We start from the raw sequence: 19,157 nt of genomic DNA, 5'->3' as shown, positions 1-19,157 counted from the left end.
CTAGTCCTCTGTACTTCATACATCAGCTTTGTTCTCAGCCCAGCAACTTGCAACAGCTTTCTACAATACATTCTCCTCTGGTCCATGGGGGAAAAAAAAACTACTCTCCTTCACAGCTTTGGCTGTGTTTCGGTCTATCTCACTTCTCAGTAACCTTCCAGTCTGGCTCCCACCGGAGCATCCTGCAGAGTGTGCCTTTCTCTTGCCAGCTCCCTCTGCTCGCCTCCATATCCAGCTGCTCAGAAAGGGGCTCTCATCTCCTGCCCTGAGAGGACTTCACCTGACAAAGGAAAAAGGCAGCCTTCCTCTTTTCTCCTAAATCACAGCCTTTTAAAGGAGTATATTTGACAATTAGATACAGCACATGGTAAATGAACAAGTTTAAACACAGGCTGTCACAAAGCAGGTAAACATTATCCCCTGGCAAAAGACCCGGAGGACACATCTTCTCAGTACTGGAGGATTGTATTTGAAGCTTTTAGAGCAATACTCAGGGTGAGTCAAGATTAACTCAGAACTGGCAACTTGCTCAGGCCTCAGTAATATAAGGGCATAAAAATTGCCAAACTAGGTCAGTCCTGCTTCCAATAGTAGTCTGCTAATAGATGCTTTGGGAAAGATTGTAATAGGAAGAGTAGGAATAGTGTGATCCAAGCACAGCCTCACAGCTTCCAGCAATGAGTGCTTAGAGATTTCATGAGCTGGACATTGCATCTCACCATCACATTTAATAACTACCAAGGGAACTGCCTTCCATGAGCTGCTCTAATCTGTCTTTGAATCCATTTTTACTCCTGGCCTCCACAGCTTCTTGTGACAACAAATGCAATAATTTTGTTATGAATTATGTGAAAGAAGAGTCTATCTTCACCATGCCCAACAGTTTGCTCCTTGTTCCTTGTATGATGAAGTAATCAGCCTTTATTCAACTTCTCCAAGACATCCATGGTTTTATAATCCTCCACAATATCCCTTTTCCAAGCTGAAGTTTTCCTACATTTTCTCCTTATTTAGAAGCTTTTTTGTGGTTCTTGTTAACGGATGTTAGGAGCAGACGCTATCTCCATCTGGCCCAGGACTCCTGCCTGACCGCTGGATCCCAGCCTAATACACCCAGGAACGCAGAGGTTATACTCAGAGGTTTAACCGCTAGTGAAGGTGAGCACATACCTCCCCATCGCCTCCCTGACGGCACACTAGTGAAGGCACACATCGGAGTCACACACAATGGCACTGTCTGGAGTCACACACACACGGAGGTTTGCAGATCCCCTGAATACCAGCACGGGCCCTCCGCCTGCCTAATTCTCCTGTCTGGACACAGGCCCCCATGCTCACCAGCTGCTCCAGCCTGAGGCTTACTAGCAAATGACACATGTGCAAACCCTGTTTGGGGAAGATGCAGACACTGGTTCACCCAGCAGCTGACACCAGGCTCATGGGATGTGACTGTGGTCCCTCTCCAGCCATCAGCACTGAGCCCCTCATTTGCCTCACTCGTGCTGGTCCCCCCCAGTAGCTGTTTTTTTGGAACACACACCCTTCCCACTGCAGTGACGAGAGGTGGCAGAGATCCCCACCTGCTGGAACAGCTAATGCTGAGACCCCAGTCACTGCAACAGCTGACACCACAGACTGCAGGGCACCTGCACCCCCAGTCTGACTCCAGCTGCTGGCACCAAATCTGCTCACACTAATCCCCCCAGTAACTGGCACCCACTCCTTGCAGGACACATGGGGATAGCGAGTGAGATTACACAGAGACATACTTAAGAAAGGATTTAATAAGACAGCACAGGCTATGTACTGACTAGCCCTGTTTTACAGGCAACTGGCCCTTTCACACACCCTTTTTGTCTATTCCCCCTTTGTTATTCCTCAATCCCCTTCCCCTTCTTGTTCCCCCATCAGTTTGTACAGTCCCACCGACACCACCGCCCCCCTCAATGCCCTGGATGCTCATGTTTACGTCCTTATGGGATGCAAAGCACCAGTTTGCCTGCAGGTTCTGTACCGCCCATCAATTAGTGTGTCTGAGGAGGTTTGTTCTTCTCATTGCCTCTCTTATTTTCATCTGTCAGGTTTTTATCTCTGTATATTCTTTTTATGGCTTCCTCCTCTCCTTATTATCCCTTTTTCTATTGCAAAGGTCCTTGACCAGATACTCTCAAGGGAATAAATACTCTCTCTTTCCACATACCCTTGCATTTCTTATCCCATTCTTCCCCAAATCTGCATTTCTTTAGGGCTACTATGCCAAGTTTGAGCTCCCCATAAGCTGTTGTAGAATACTGGCATGAAAGTGTTTTCTACTTGATTCTTACTCTATAATTCCTGAAATTCCATTTGATTTTTAATTGCCATAAAGCTCATTCCTTATGTCTTTGGAGAACTTCATGCCTCAACTCTCAGATATTTACATTTATGACTATGACATTTTATATGGTTGTGTATTATAATGTTGCACTGTTATTGTATAAAATATTATTTTATTTATTATACAGCATTTTGCTTTTTTGCAATTATAATTGAAAAATATAGAAATAATAACTATATTTTTATATAATACCTAAGTTTGGATCCAAAGAGTAATTTTAAATAAGTTTGCTTTAGAAAAATTAAGATTTTTTTTTTTGGTAACATTTTCATAGAAACTATTTATTATGTGACCCAGGTCATAAAAAAGCACAATGAAATTATTTTTGTATTATTTTTGCATTTTAAATGGCATTATTTTGGGGATCCATATCTGACCGCCTAAATTTGGGCAACATAATTACATTTCTAATGACACTATTTGTATCAATTACTGTACGTTCTAATTTGACTACTTTTGGGTTGAGGTCTTGCTAACCTTTTTGTCACTTGAGAACAGCCATCTGTTATTGATGAATGAGATACTGAGGAATTTCAGTCACATGGACTTTCAACATATCTAAAATTTCAGGAGAAAGCAGAGCAGAGACTGTGCTGCAGTACTAACATTTAGTTACTTTTCCACATTTTCAACAGTAGAATACCAAGATAACTCTTTAAACAGCATGATGGCAAACAACAAGACTAAGAAAATATCGGTAACTGGTGGTTATGCTCATGCATGAGAGAATTAGGAAACAAAGGCATTAGGAGATAAATTCAGGGCGGTCAGAACCTTACATTCATATGATTATTTCTAAATTATTATCAGTGTTATAAATTATTATCACTGCTATCACTTTCTGTGATGAACACAGTTGCCCCCACTTCTGTTCTCCTACTGCACACTGATATTCCACATTTGGTAGCAAAGCATGACAACCTTAACATCGGTACCTTGTACAGCAATAGAGAAGCTGTGGTGCTGCGCTGCATTTAGGAAACCTTTCCTAGCAGGGCTACCAATCCAAGAACAGCCCTGCTAAAAGACACACTACCCATCAGCAGCTTTTTTTGCCTGAGAAATGACCAGCACAGGCTGGTGCCTGTGCAGTCTGAGAAGTAGCATTTCCCACAATGGGGTTCAGAGATCTAGATGACCAAAAAACCGAAGAAAGGGAGAGGAAAACATCCCGGGGGAGGAAAAACAAAACAAAAAATGAAAGAAACATCCCTGCTCTTTCTTAAGCAGAAGCAGGAGAAAAGGAAGACCAGCAGAGAAGGCTGTCCAAGGCTTAACACAATCTGGAAAGCAAAGGATAGCACTTCACGAGTCTCATCATCTGTCATCGGTATAAACATAGTCACATTTTTTTGGAAGCAGTATAAAATGTTATCTATTTTTAAAAAGCAAGATTTGCAGGCATAAATTATTTGGCCAGTTTGCAGAGAATTTTTTTTTTTATAGTGCTGCTTTAACACAAAAAGTGTAATGAAAATGGTAAATTATTCTAAAGGTAAAAGGACTAGAAGGCATAACAAACTTACATGCATAATAACAAAGTACTTTCTAATTAAAGTTATCATATTTTCATTAAACTTTATGTGAAGATTATAATTCAGTGTTAGGTAACATATAATTACCAGGCCATTATGACTGTAACTGAAAAATTAGCAACCTGGAAAAACTGGTATTGACTTTATACATTAAGTTTTGTTTCCTTCTAGAAGAGTGTCTTATTTGTAATCTACTTCCCTGATATCAATACTTACACAGGTGCACACTTATAAATTTATAATATTTGTTTTCTTTTTAGTAAACTCAAAGAAAAGAGCAAGAATGGAAAAAACTGTCTAGTATGTATCAAAAGAGAAACTTGCTTGCTGTTAATAATTAGGGTTTTCCGTTTCAGATAGAACTGTAGTTTATCTCTATTCTGTTAGCATTAATAGTTACAGAATTTTATTCTTGTAATTTAGTCAAGTTACTCTATTTGTACTACTAGAATGGTACAGAAGAGTGACAGCGTAATATCTTTCCATTACGTTTTTGAAGATAGTAATGTGTAATATGGACTGTTCCCTTACACAGACTGACAAAGCTTAAGCTTCATGCAAACAATAATGCTCTTTTGCATGTAAATGCAGCAAAAAGTGAAAATGTGTCTGATGTGGATGAAAGCAGCAAAAACCTACTACTTGATTTTGTAATTAAGTGATAAATAAAATGTTGACATGCACAGAGGAATATATGCAAACAAATGATAAGCATATACCAAACAATCATTCCATTAATGTTCTTTGGAAAACTGCTTTAATAGTTTATTAATATGTCAGTCATTGGAAGCCAACAGGCTGCTACAGACAGGCAGCAGAGGGAGTTCAGGTTTACAGCTACTTCTGAAAAGAGGATGCAGTACTTGGAGTTTCACAAGGGAGGAAGAACATGAAAAGGCAGTTTCTAAACCAGTTCTGGTTTTAAAAAGTGTAACAGCAGGCAGGCTTTATGGATATACACTTACAATTTTGCAGACTCTTAGTTCCTGTGCAGAAAGATCTCCTACATGGCTGTGATGCTGAAACTGTAATGCCGTATAGGCTACTCCTCCCAGGGAACATGTAGTAGACATGGGGCTAAGAAGTTACCACTGCAGAAGTCCTCCTGTCCTGGCCCACCTCACCTTCCCTGTGTGAGCCCCATTCCCATGGTGGTGTCTGTTCCACTGTCCTAGCTCAAGGTCTTCCAGGTTGGACCCCAACTCTTGATAAACAGTCGCATCTTTCACAGCACCACTTTGAAAAAAGAGGTTCCCAGTCTCTTTGACCCTGGCTCACTACAAAACATGCTTAGTAATTTTAAAAAACACAGTACAAATAATAAGCTCAGACCAAGTTAGCTTCCACCATGTTAAACTTGTAATTTTTCACCAAATGTGCACCATTGAACATAGAGGCTTTCCCTCATCCATTTTTAGTTTGATGACTTTTCTGGCAAGACTGTTATGTGGCAACTTGGAAAGCCTTCTACTGATTTGACACCATTTTAGCTTTTTTACTAGCTGTGTGGCTTTGTTTCCACCAGAGGATAGAAAAGTCCTTTTCAGTTCCACATCACCCCATTCATTATCTCCTCAGGTAAGCCTGCTTTCAGTTTTGACCAGCTCAGGGTAGGAACACTGCAAGTCACATTTCAAACAGGCCATTTACGTTTGTCTGAAGCGAAGTTGGTCCTTATCTCTGTATCATTGTCATTACATCTTCAGTGAAAGAAACAGAAAGAGTAAGTTACAGGCATAATTCCTCCAGCATTTCAGAACAGCACAAGGTTTCCTAAGTCTTCATACCCACACGAGTTGTCACGCCATCCTCTTGTAGGAAGCATCATCCTGTGACTTTTACCTGACACTTGCAAAATCTAAATTCCCATTCTCCATTTTTCTTCTTCAGATTTACAAAATTGAGGGGGAAAGGGGAGTGAAACAGAATTTCTTTCAAACTCAAAGGAGGGAATATGGCTCATCCAGTCTATTTGTGTAGTTTTGCCCTGTTCCTACAACAGAGTAAGGCTCCTCCTAAACTAGTCTTCTAAAAGCATGAAAAAGAAATACATTTATCTGGGAAAAAGGACTGTTTCTGCAAAATGAATCCTAGAGAAGGAACCAGAAGAAACTGCTTTACCTGAATGGTGGTGAAAAAGACTTATCCATTTGGGTACAAAAGCTGGTGACATTAATGAAACATGAAAGAAAGCAGTTAATACATGCACAATTTGTCAAGCAACGTAATAAGGTGGCTTCTTTCCCCAGCTGTTATCCAGTGATAATCAGTTTTCAAAGCAATAAGTCTTAATTCTGCAAGGGATGAGGTTCGTTCTCAGAGCTCTGAGGTAGGATGAAAGCTTCCTTCCTACCCTGCCACTGAAATCAGGCCTCTGCTCTGGGAAGTGACAAGACATGAGTGTTGCTGAATGATGAAACACAAACTACTCAGTCATTTAGCACAGGGAGGAAGACAACAGACTGGTTCATGTTCCCTTCCAAAGGCATGGGCACTGCCATTACTGTGCTGAGGCCAGTGGAGGTGCATTTTTCAGAAAAGACACTGACAGTGACTGACTCAGATTGACTTTGTCAATATTAGCTCAAGTGCTGTATTTATTGTGTCCCACTGGCTTTGCTCACCATCAAGCATTTACTAAGCACAAAACTTAATTCAGCACAGGCCACAGACTGCAACAGACACATCCCAGTGGAAAACCTCCAAGGAATTTCAGTTTTATGAATTAATAATATTCCAGAAAAACCCAACCTGAGCACAAGGGGGAACAACATCACCTCCCAGTCTGAAAATTCTGAGACCATGTGAAATAAGGAAAGGAAAAGGAGGTTTGTTTTTTTTTTTTTACTTTTTCTTCTTTGAAAAATAGGCCTCCATAGGTGTGAAATAGCAGAGGAGATTTCAGTGAAGCAACATGCCTTCTTCAACTCTATTCAGTCCAGTCAATTTGACCGAAAAAATGAAGATTACTTTTTATTGTCCCACCCTTGATTACAAATTTTGCTAATCACATTTCAATGGGGAACTTCTTGCTATTTCAAAACACATCCTACTGCTGTGCTTCATTCTCTCCTATAATATCAATTTTGGTGATTTTGAAATTATGCAGCAAAGATACCTGCTTTTCTTTTTTTATTGATTTGCCAATTCTTCGAAGAATATATGATTCTCCTTCTACAGAAAAGTCTGAGGAGGCAATTCTCACGGAAAATTGTTTTAAAAGGCTAAATAAAACTCTGTTGCATCAAAAATCTTTAAATCCAACATCATTACATTTCTTTCTAAATAAAAATATCTCCTGGGATGGTTTCCTTGCTTCCAGAGATGGTGTAATGGTCATCATGTTTACCAGTGTAAAACACATCTCTCTTCCAAGAATTTTTCAATAGCTTTTTTGCACCCACTTATCATAAGTCCTTTCTCTAGAGATATTTAATTTGAAATAATGGAGGACAACAAGTAATTTACTTGTTTTGAATGATTCAGAGTGGCCATTGTTATCATAGTTGTACTTTCTAGGATTTCACCTGCTCAGAAAGGAGATAGTATTAAAGTAATTGTGTACAAAGAAGAGGCAATATTTTTCTTCCCTATATACCTTTTTCCCCCCCACAAATAAAGCAGTCTGGGTTTACTTCTTATTCTATGGGGTTCATTTCACTAAAAAGTCCACATCTAGATTTTGTCATAACTTGCTGCAATTTAGTCTGGATGTAGAAACTAAGAGAGAATCTCCTCTACTCTATTCTACCCTAGATACTAAGGTAGAATTCACAGAGGACATGAGGCAAGAGTATGAAGTGTAGGATGTAAGGATTAATTTTATGCTATAATCTAACCTGTGGTCTAATAGCTAGGAGTACCAATCCCTGAATTATTAATAAATAACAATTAAATAATAACATATTTTTTGTTTTGCCATACATATATACAGAGAAAGAGAGATCATAATTCTATGCTCTACTGATGAAGCTGGGACAACTCAGAGCTCAGGTCTACACCCATGTCAAGAAATTGTACACAGCCACACTGTGCCCCAGGGAAATACCTTTTTCCTTTCCTTAACTCAGACTTGAGACTCCAAAATCCACTCTTTGCACACAACTAATTCTTGTTTCCCCTGGCCAGCACAACATGAGCCTGCACCTTCTCTTGCCCTTGCCCAGTGAGGAGGATGCCAAGGTGATTGTCATGGTGCAAGCACAGTCATTCCTTGTCTTACCCTTTAAGAACAGGATCCAAGCACCATCTGGGGGATGCGCACACTCAGAAAAGAGGTATCACACCCAGACATGCAAAGGAAGAGGACTAAGTGAGTAGGAGTGGCACTCAGCAACATCTGCCACCACTGTTAAGTGCTCACAAGTACTGGATCAGTGGTCAGAGAGCAAGCAGCTTCCTGGGCCAAAACCCTCTCTCTCTTTAACAAACTGGTCCAGCTCCCTTTTTCTCATTTTCACACAGTCTTTGTCCATCCCAGCCAAGGTTTCAAATATATCAAACTCTGCAGTACAGGAGTTAAATCTTCAGCTTACCACTCAGCTATCTCCCCACGGTGCAATAAAATTCAAGCCAAATTGTCTAAGAGACACCATCCTGTTTCAGGTCAGAAAAAAACAAATGCTTTGATTTCACAGTGTCAGTGTGTTGTGTTAGAATGCAGTTTTGATTTTAAGCCAGTAAATCAACTAGTTAACACCATTCCAAAACACAATGTTTCTCTATTTTTTTTTTCATTTGCCATTTCCAAGACCTAATATATGGTGTTATTAACAAACTACGAATTCCATTATTTATCCATAAGACAATATAAAAAAAAAAAACCAACAACCAACAACACACTTTAATAATGAGGCAGGCATGTATCAATTATATAAATATTTAACTAAATACAGAAATTTAGAGTATCGGGAACTGAGGGTTGTTGAGTACTCAGACACCATTTAGAGAAATCAGAGAGCCAAGACCTAGAGCTTACTGAAGACAAGATCTTTAAGATCTGTTGGGGTTTCCAAACTTTGGAGGACTCCAGATTATTACCCTGTAGAAGATTAGATCTATTGAGCCAGTTAAATTTTAATTAGGGAAACTAAATTAAAATGAGAAATCTGGATTCTCAGTATAATTGTAGTCAGCCGTGCTTAAGAAAGATACATTCAAACTAGAACCGTTGCAGAGCATGGTCACTAGAATGATGAGGGAAAAAGAGATTTGTTTAGCCTAGCCTAACAGAGGCTATAATGATATGCATTAGCAGAACAGAAGGATAACAAATGAGTATAAAGTGACTGTGACTAAATTTAGGGTGGAAAGGGAAAAAAAAAGCCTATTACCAAGTAGAGTGCTATAGCAGAAAACTGTAGAGCTAATTAAATTTATCACATGGTAGACTGCAATAGCAGGAACTTTTGAATTAATTTGCCTGCATCCAGAGACAATTCCTCTCCTTATTTTTCGTAAAGGTGATATCCACTTGGCACTCAAAAGGAACTCCTAAACCTGCAAATCTTCACCAACTGGATTACGTGGATGAAGAGGTTTTAGGCCTTACATACTCAGAATTTTTCTGTGTTCACAGGACTAGGAAATGCATTCAACACATTCAATGTTTGTGGGATGTTCTATCATTCCTGAATTGTCTTTGGAAGATTTTGTTTAGGTATGTGAGTTTAGGTATGAGACTGAGAAAAATTCCTTGGACAAAAGAAGCATTCATGGGGAGTCATATAAAAATCACAGGAGGAGATCATTTAGTTAAGCCTAATTTAGTTCCTGCTTCAAAACTCTTATGTCTGAGCATGCTTTATGACTCCTCTGCTACTTAAATGTATGGCATGTTGCTATAAATATGACAGCATTTCAAAAAATGTTCATTTATGGCTGACTGCTTTAGTGGCTTAGTGAAAGTCAAGTGGATTATTTTTGCAATATGTTCCCCACTATTAAGCCTTCTGTCCCAGCCTGACAAGAACCAAGAGTGTCCCAGAAGAGTGCACTCTAAACTGTAGTTTGGGGAAGCCACTAATGCTGCTGTGCTTGCTTTTATTAGCCATCTTCACTAGCTAACAACATTGGCAAGGAACTTGGTTTTTGTTCTTGGCTGCAATTCTGTGACAAGTGTTTCCAATCTAGGGCATTAATTTTTGACCTTGCTAAACCAGAAGGATTCCCCTGGTGGCAAAAGGGGAAATTCAGCCTGACATCTATAAAGCTTCATTTAGTTCTGTCCTAAATGTTGTCCAGAAAGATATTAGGAAGGTCAAGAGAAATACAGAAAACAGAGAACTGTATTATTTCCTCAGTTAAAATCTGTATGGTGAGTTCAACGGGCAGCAGCAAACCTTCCTCTGCGCTCTGGTTTTAACCAAGGATTGACAGTGATCCTAGTTTCAGAGGTAGTCAGGGATGTAACTGCTTGCTTTTCAGAAGTGAAGGTACCACCTGTGGCCCTCTGCTTTAGGCTTCATGGTGCTATAGGTTGAGATGGTGGCAACACTGAGGTTTGCCAGACGATTTTTAATAACCCTTGTGCATACACATACCACAGAGCTTGCCAAGATATCACAGCCCCGTGTGCATAGGTTGACCTACAAGAGTTACATCAGTCTAACTTTTCCCATAATAACTTCTCTGATTCTATCAACTTCCTTGGAAAGTTGATAGCAGAAATTTTGAAATCACACAATAAATTGTTAGAAATTAAAGCAAAACTGTTACAGTCTCCTGTTGGGCTAATAGCCCCAAATAATTGATCCATCACCCAGACGTTGAAGAAATATCAGAAACCAGTCTCCAAGAGAAACTCCTGTTAGCCAGATGTCCTTCCCAAGATTTAGGGACTGTTATCTAGTCTCTTTCCAGCTGCATAATATTTTCCTGTTTTAGAGTGTCCCTCTCGGTTTGATGCTACTCACTGTTACAGTGAGTTAGTGCTTCTTATTAATGCTGTGTTGATTGATATGAGCTTTGTTTAACCCATCACAGGATACAATTCATTTGTGTAAGAATTATGGTTGAAATATATGAAGCAGTAAACAGAAGACCAGCCATCTTATTCATGGATGATTTTCATGGCCAAAGGCAAGATGGGAAGTGATAGCAATAAATGAGGATTCAGAGTTTCTCTTCCTCTCTTTAGTAAATATTTTAGAAATGTATTTTGCTGCTGCCAAAAACTGCGATGTGCTAAAATTTCTAGCTCTATTGCTGCAGAAAGTAAGGAATGAAATAGAAAACATCTTTAAAAATTACCCACGACGTGGCATGGTATTTCCATCTCACCCTGAGTCAGCATGTGTAGGTCCGCTGCAAGCAGGCAGACATCTGGGGAGGGGGATGTCCATACCCACACATATGGCTGCTAATGACATTCTAACCTCTGATTTCTTAATTATTACATCATTCACCAACTCAGTGTTAAGACCCTATTAACATATTATAAGATATTAATAGAAATTTTATTACCAATTATATTTCAGGATTGCTTTTCATATAAATGCCCTATTGCTAAGTGTATGTCATCTCATTGATTCTACTCCAATGTACCGAATGTCGTAGTTAAAACTGGTTAATAACTCACTCATGTAATGTTACAGGTACATTTGGTACCTTTCTCTCCTCTGATTATAGACATATCAGCTCATTAAACAGTAGTGTAAGAACACTAGCTGAGCCCTTCCTTTTAAAAACTGCCAGTGTGAAACTAGAGGCTAAGCCCTTCTCTTTTAATGAATCAGTAGTACTGCCTTCATAATCGGGGGAGGCTGGGAAGAGATGGAAGGAGAGCACACAGAGTTTCAACCAGCATTTATAGCCACAGAGGTGGTGTTTTTTCATGTCTCATTTCAAGCATTTTTTTTTTAAATATCCTCTTGTGCCCCTTTCTGGTTGTTCTTTTATTAAAAATGTTGATGTTCGTTATCAGAAAGGTTGCTGTACTTGTGTAGATGCTACATTGAACAGAATTACTCCATACAATCATTTAGAAACTGTATAGCACTACAGATATAGTGTCAAACTAGTATAACTGGTAAACACGCATATACTAAATAATATAACATATAAGCATGTACAACCATATATCTTATAAGTCAGACTCTAATTTGGAACCATTAGAGGTCAGGGAGACGTTTTTTTCTACAGAGAATATGACAGCATTTCTTGTGGTTGTCTTAATGAATAAAATCAGTCATTTTTTGTTCCCAGTCCAATTGCATGCTAACTGTAAATTGTTTCATGGCTCTAATGGGTTCCCTTTCCTAAAGCTTTTAAGGGATAAAAAGGCTTTATCTGCACCCAGAATTGAGCCTGCAGCATCTGGAAGGTCCTCTACACTTACTGTAGGAAACTTAGCCTTCCATCTATTGACATGGAAGTCGTTCCTTTCTGGGTTTATCAGTGATCACAAAGAAAAACAGATGCAGAACTAAACAGAGTAAACCACTTGTCCCTTAGATATTCCTTGGTGGAACTCTCCATCCAAAACATGGATCAGGTCACAGGGCCCCTCCTCCCTCTGCAAAAGCAGACAAGAAAATGGTCACACAGAGAAGTTGTTTCACACTGTCCTCCCTAAGGCAAGGAGGACTGTCAGTGAGCCTGTGCCCTCCTCTGTTCCACTTGCTCATGGTTTCTCTTTTCCTTTTCCTTCCCTTAATTCTGACTTTCTTACTGGTATGTTGGGGTAGAACTGCTTGATCTCACCATGGCTCATTAACCCTGTGTTTACCAGTAGAGTGTCTGCATAACTGTTCACATGGCACCATTGAAATGTATAGGAAACACTTGAGCAGAAATATATGCTGTAGCAATATAATAGTGCCCATCTGACTCTTGGCTGATTTTCATGGCCAAAGGCAAAATAAGAAGTAATAACTAATTCTACAGTAGATGAGGATTTAAGGTTTCTCATTTTTTCTTTGCTGAATATTTAGATAAAATGCATTTTATAGCCGCCAAAAAAATTATAGCACATGCCACAATTTGCAGTTCCATTACCCAAGATAAATTAAGACAGTATGACAAAGTGATTCAACAGACTTGCTCTGTTATTATTACCTGTTTCAGAACTTCCAAATAAAATCAGTGAGCTGCAATGTATGCTGTGTCTCCCAGAGCTCCATTAGTTCTCTTAGTACCTTAAACATGAATAACTGCTAGAAAGGGAATGGTTATATTAATGCCTCTAAATATCATACCAAATAATTAAGTTGTCTAAAACAGAGATAACAAACTTATTTTAGGACCTTCCTTATACTAGCAATTTGGTGATATTAGTAGTTAATAAGACATAAATTAATAAGACACTTCACAAATGACAGTCCAGGAAATAGCATTATTTGCATTTTAAACTGAGGAAATTGAGGAATATAAACACTATTAGATCAAACATAAATGGCGAGTCACACATAAGATATAAAAGAACAGAAATGGTGACACAGATTCATTTAATAGCACTTAACTTGGTGAAGCTAGGAGTACAGTCACACCACAGTCCCTTCGTCAAGATAGAGAGTAGTCCAGTAAATATAATTTTGCCACTATTGACAAAAGGCCACAGGCTTTTTATTGCCCACAGAGTGCTGGGTCTGAGGACTTGCCAGGACTTGTTGTGGCATAGCTTAGCCATGATATCAATTGTCTAAGAGTGAGGTAACTATTGTCAACATTTTAATTAGCTTAGTTCTAGTTCATAATAACAAGTAGTTGTTCTATGTGGATTGAACAGTCTAGGACTCTAGAGCAAACATTGGAAGGATGACCTGAGCTCCCAGACTGTAAATAACAGTGACAAAGGTCAACAAGCAGCCACTATACCATAGCAGCCTCATGAATAATGTGACACCAGTTGTAAAGAAAAAAGCAAACAGAAAAAATGAATAATCTGGAAACAATTAAAATAAGCAACATATAAGAAGTCTGTGTGAAGACAACTTATAAAAAATAAATCCAAGCAGGTGCAAGACTGAGTAAGAAACCAATATCATGAACATGACACTCCATCTGACAAAGACCTCGGGAGTCTGATGGCTTGTTATAGACCTCCTTTCTCCAGTACTCTTCTTCAGAAGTACTGAAGGGTCAACCTTGGACCCAGAGGGACATTGAAAGGGTGAGCACAACACCAATGAATAAGGAAGGCTTAGTATAAAGATGTTAAGAATACTACTGATGAAGATTCTTTGTGTTACTTTGGATTATTAGACTGTTAAAAGATTAACTGGGCTAGCAATAAATTCTTAGCTCTCTCTATATGAAGTTAATGTCTTTTTCTCGTGACCGAATTTTGAGCATAGTGAGACAGAGAGCCTGATCAGTTCCTAAGGCACGTGGACTGCCATAAGCTACATGGTCCTCTCTTAACCCTTCAATTCCATTCCCAGATGAAACACTGTAAGTTCTCCAGGAGCTCGTACATTCCTTGCCAGAAATAATACCCCTACTTACAGAATCAGTTATGAATTCTTAGTCTACGTTTAGAGGAAATTACACTGTTTTCAACATATAATAATTATGGTACCTTTGAATACAAAACTCATTTCCTAATATGAATTATCAATAAATAATATCCATTTTCAGAAGGAGGAGCTGAACTCCCAGTCAGTTTCAAAGATAATAATCTGTGAATTGCAAATAACACTTCTCCACAAAAGGGATTTCATCCTTCTGGATAATGGCTCTACAGCTTTCAGTCTTAAAATATATGGTATTTTTGCATTCTGCCCACTCTGGAGTGGTTGCATTTCAATAACAGGTAAAATAACATTCTATCTAATACATATGCCAAAAAAACTACCATGTAAATAGAATGTCATTTTTATTATTAATCCCTTTCCAGACCATTCTTCATAATGCAGAGTTAGCACTTTTCAGCTATCACATTGTAGAATATTCCCAGTCTCTATGTCTGGTATGGCAAAATACCATGGCAGATTATTCCTGTTCAGTAGCACAATGCCCCAGCAGCAACACTGAAAAAAAAACCAAACCAAGCCCACCCCAGCTTTTTCAAAACCGTAGCTCCTGCAACAGTAGCTTTCATTTCTTTAGAATTCACGATTTCTCAGTAAGAGTAGGAAATTATTGACAATAAGCCTGAAACAAGAGCAGACTTAAAAAACCTCAGCATTTGGTAAATAAAGTCCTGGGCAAGGGAATAATGGTGAAAATTATTCTGGGGACTGCAACCAGTGCAAGACCAAACAACACTGAAGTTAAACATTTCCAGAAAGGAAATGCGGTAAGATGAATTTGGGCTCACAGGATGCTCTCTAAGCATTTCAGAATCAAAAAAGGATAATCAGGGAGAAATTGCTTAGGGTGATTAAGAAAACAGTACAGAAGCACAAACAGACCAAACCAGGAGTGGATAAGTGTAAATGTGTAAAATCTAGCAATGGATAATAAGCTAGCAAAGGATAGTTAAAAAAAAAATAAGACAGACAATATATAAAAACCTTAGAGGGCATGCCAAAGCAAAGTATAATGTCTTGAGCTTTATGGAGAAGGTGAGCTATTAACAGATGACATTGTAAAGGCAGAAATGTCCCAGGGTTTTTCACTTCCTTTTTCACAAAAAGGTTAATAGTGATCAGATGCTTCACAAGATTGCTGTTAACAGCAAAAGGATGTGAACATCAGCCAGACTAGAATAAGAATACATCAAAGAGTATTTAGGTATTTGGGAAAGTTATATGTATTCAAGTCACAAGACTTGAGAAAATTTATCATAGAGCAAAGTAATCTTTGAATTGTTAGTGATTATCTTCTAGTCTTCATGGAGAATAGATGAAATCTGAAAGAGATAGAGAAGGTTAAATATTGATCTTACCTTTAAGAAGAGGAAAAGTAAACACCTGGGGAATTAAAGATCAGTAAATATAACTTTGTTATGCAGAATGATACTGAAGCAAAAGATTAAATAATCAATTTATAAGCTCCTAAACACAATGAAGTTACGTTAAGCATCCACTATCCATTTCTTGAGGCAAAACCTTTTCAACCTGTTTGCCTTTTCTGGCTGTCTCTCCCTCAGTAAAAAGAGAAGAAGCACAAGCCAAGCTGTGTATGCAACTAGGGAATGTTTTTGGCATGGTCACTCTCAGGAGAAAAAGCAGGAGGAAGTGGTCTGCCACAACATTGCCCCAGCCACTGAAAGAGTTAATGAGAATGATCAGTGCCTTGCATTTTGGTTCTGCCTAAACACAGACGCATAGCAGGTGAAAGAGCCATTTTTAAGGCAATTATCACCAGGCTGCATCACACTGGAAGATTGTATTAGGATGACATAAGGCTGCTCTACGTGTAATTCTAGTCAGTGTTTTCATTAACAATAAGAATACTGGAAAAGCTCCTTATAACATTTGTGGATAACTGAGCTGGGAGGGGCTGCAAGCACTTTGGAGAGTAGGTTTAGAAGTCAAAATAATCTTGATAAATTGGTGAAACGGGCTGAGATCAATATGGTAAAATTCAATAACACCACCTGTGAAGTACTACAGGAAACCCAAGTGCACACATATAACATGGGAAACAAGTGACTAAGTAGCTATGCTGCAAAAAAAGGACCTGGGGTATATCAGGACTGAAAACTGGATACAAGTCAACAGTGTGCTGCTGTTTCAAGGAAGATAAATATTTTGGGATGTATCAGTAGGTGTATGGCATATAAGAAACAGAAGGCAAGCATCCTGCTGTACAAGGTACTAGAGTGGCATCCACTGGAGTCCAGTTTTCGGCAGCACACTTTCAGAAAGATGCAAACAAGCCAAAGAAAATGCAGAAGACATCAATAACAATGAAAAAGTTTAGAAAACACAAACTGTAAAAAGAGTTTGAAAGAACAGAGCCATTTTTAGGCTGGAAAAGTCAAAATGGAAGGCAAGATCCAATCTATCATTACCACTCCATGGTCTGTCACAATCTGCATGTCTCAGCTGACTCCTCCTGAGTATGTCTCTTTTCCTTCTCAGTTGGGGGAAAAAAAAAGAGGAATCTAGACTAAATTCTTCCATATTACCAGCAAAGCAGTAGCTGCATGAATTAAAACTGAAACAAGCTATTTACTTTGACAAGCCGATTGTTCCGTCTTTAGACTTCCCCACCTAAATCCTGATTCCTTTCAGCTTTTCTTAATAATCCTGTGGCTATAGTATGTAAATTAATCTGCCTTTGAAAAAGTGTGACTCAATATTACCTACTATATTTAGTTCATTGCATGACTTATTAATTGGGACACTTATGAGCAAATATTAACCTGTCATTTTTAGGACCAGATACTTGATAATATGCATAATCCTTAAGATATGCGAGATAAATATACAGCCTGTTATCAGGAAGCCATTCTAAATCAGCTCCAAAATCATATCCATTGAAATGACACTTCTCAGTTGACTTCCACTTCTTTGACACTACTTTGCTCCCACAGTGCCTTAAAAAAATTATGGATTTTCACAGAAGAAATTTATATTATTTGTGGCACTTGAGCACAGCAAAGTTCCTTACAAGATTTGAGGTACATGATAATAACCGTTACTTCTTATCAACTGGCTCAGTAAGTAAAGAATTTCAGCTGGAAGACCATACTCCCTTGTTTACATTGGATGATGAACCTGGAAGAATGGTACCACATTACGTCATCCTGTATGTCATGACCTAGATGTAACATTAAACATTTATTTGAGTGGGGAGAATGTCAAAAGGAACCTTCACCTTCTTGTTCAGATAAGAATCAAATATATGTTGGCAAATTTGCAGGCCAAACCCCACTAGACATGAACAACCTACAAAACTGACTGGTCAGATAAGGGTGTTTCTCTTCAGAGACTTTAGGGTAAGCTTGTATTTCCTCTTCAGTTTTGGTTGTCCATTGCTGGAGACAGTGTCTCCAGATTTCACAGCGTATTTCCCTTGCAGACAAGTCCTCTTTCTACTTTCCTGACATCTGACTAGGTCAGAGCAGTGACCCACTAAAACATATGAAAAAGAACTGGAAAGTTACTTAGGAGTTTTAGCAGTGAATTTTGTTTTTCTAGTATTTTTTGTTTCCTGTTTGGGCTGCAATCTGACACGACAGCACAAGATCTTAATTATTGGCTAAGGAATCACAGATAGATGGATAGATAAATAGAAAGAGAAAAGCAGTAAGGTAATTGTTGCTCATGGAGGGGGGCAGGGGAAGAGGCAGGAGTGGTGGTAAAGAAGGCAGAGATTATAAATGCTCCTAAATCAGACTGTTTCTTTTCTTATACCAGAGATTCTCCTATTCATAATTACCAGTGCAGCGAGCTCCACACTTGAAACATATGATCACAGTGAATGAGGAAGAAAGCTCTTAAAACAATGCAGTGTTATCAGCTCCCACGATTAATGCCCAGAGTGAAAAGGGGAATCTTAGGAGAAATCAGGCCAGACCCAGCAGCCTGAGAGAGGTGAGGCTGCTGCAGCTCCGCAGCCTGGGTCCAGCTGGTAGCGAGGCTGAGCATGGACCCACCGTAGGCAAACACAGAAAACATGTATGCACCACAGATACATAAATTTATGCAGCTGACCACACAGGTAACGAGCACAGCACTCACACAAACGCAGGCAGCACAAGCTGCCCTCTCTGGCAGAGCAGAACAGAAGACCACTAGTGAGAATGTATATATGTATCTCCCTATGTATGTGTGTGTGTGTATATATACACATATACACATATAGATACACAGAGAGAGACAGATGAGGATTTATGGACTTGGTTTGATTTTGAAAAAAGAGAAAACATGTATCCAACTGAGAACATTTATGGATTGAGTACACGCTTGTTCACCACTGCTGTATCACAAAGCTGTCAAAACTGTAAATGCAACAATGTGCAGTACCACATTATTTTTTTAATAAAAGATTGCCAAAACACACAGTGGGCAGAAGCTGAAACTAGTGTTTGGGAATGCTACTTACCCAAATATTTGATTGGGATTGGAAAAACAGCATAAGGAAAAATAAAATTCTCAACCACAACTTGAAAAGAAAGTGTGGGACTGTGCTATTTATACAACACGGGAGGTGCCCTGCAGTTCACAACAAAGAAAGCCTGCCAGATGTTTGCCAATTTATGCATGCCTCATGCCACGGCCCTTTGCAGCATTTTGCATGTAATGGAAAAGAAGCCTGCACAAGAGGAAGGCAAACAAAAGGGAGGAGTAATAGAAATGGACGTTTTGAGCAATAGAATAGGGAAAAGGTGTCAAGTCTATTTTGTCAGA

The 19,157-nt window shown here is 38.9% G+C and overlaps 1 protein-coding gene across 1 annotated transcript in view; it reads right to left on the bottom strand.

Moving 5' to 3' along the window:
- Window positions 1-15,368: 15,368 nt before the first annotated feature.
- The window catches only part of TAFA2 (TAFA chemokine like family member 2), a gene marked incomplete at its 3' end in the record, with an annotated part of 74,311 nt that continues 70,522 nt past the window's right edge, over window positions 15,369-19,157 (bottom strand). Inside the window, 1 exon segment of the mRNA XM_035889360.1 lies at window positions 15,369-15,557. Within this exon segment, the coding sequence (XP_035745253.1) occupies window positions 15,369-15,557 (189 nt within the window).

This window comes from Egretta garzetta, unplaced genomic scaffold, assembly GCF_000687185.1.
Source record: "Egretta garzetta isolate BGI_Z169 unplaced genomic scaffold, ASM68718v1 scaffold502, whole genome shotgun sequence".
Lineage (NCBI taxonomy): Eukaryota > Metazoa > Chordata > Aves > Pelecaniformes > Ardeidae > Egretta > Egretta garzetta.
Note: the sequence above shows the minus strand (reverse complement) of the source record. Positions and strands in the feature narration are given on the sequence as shown.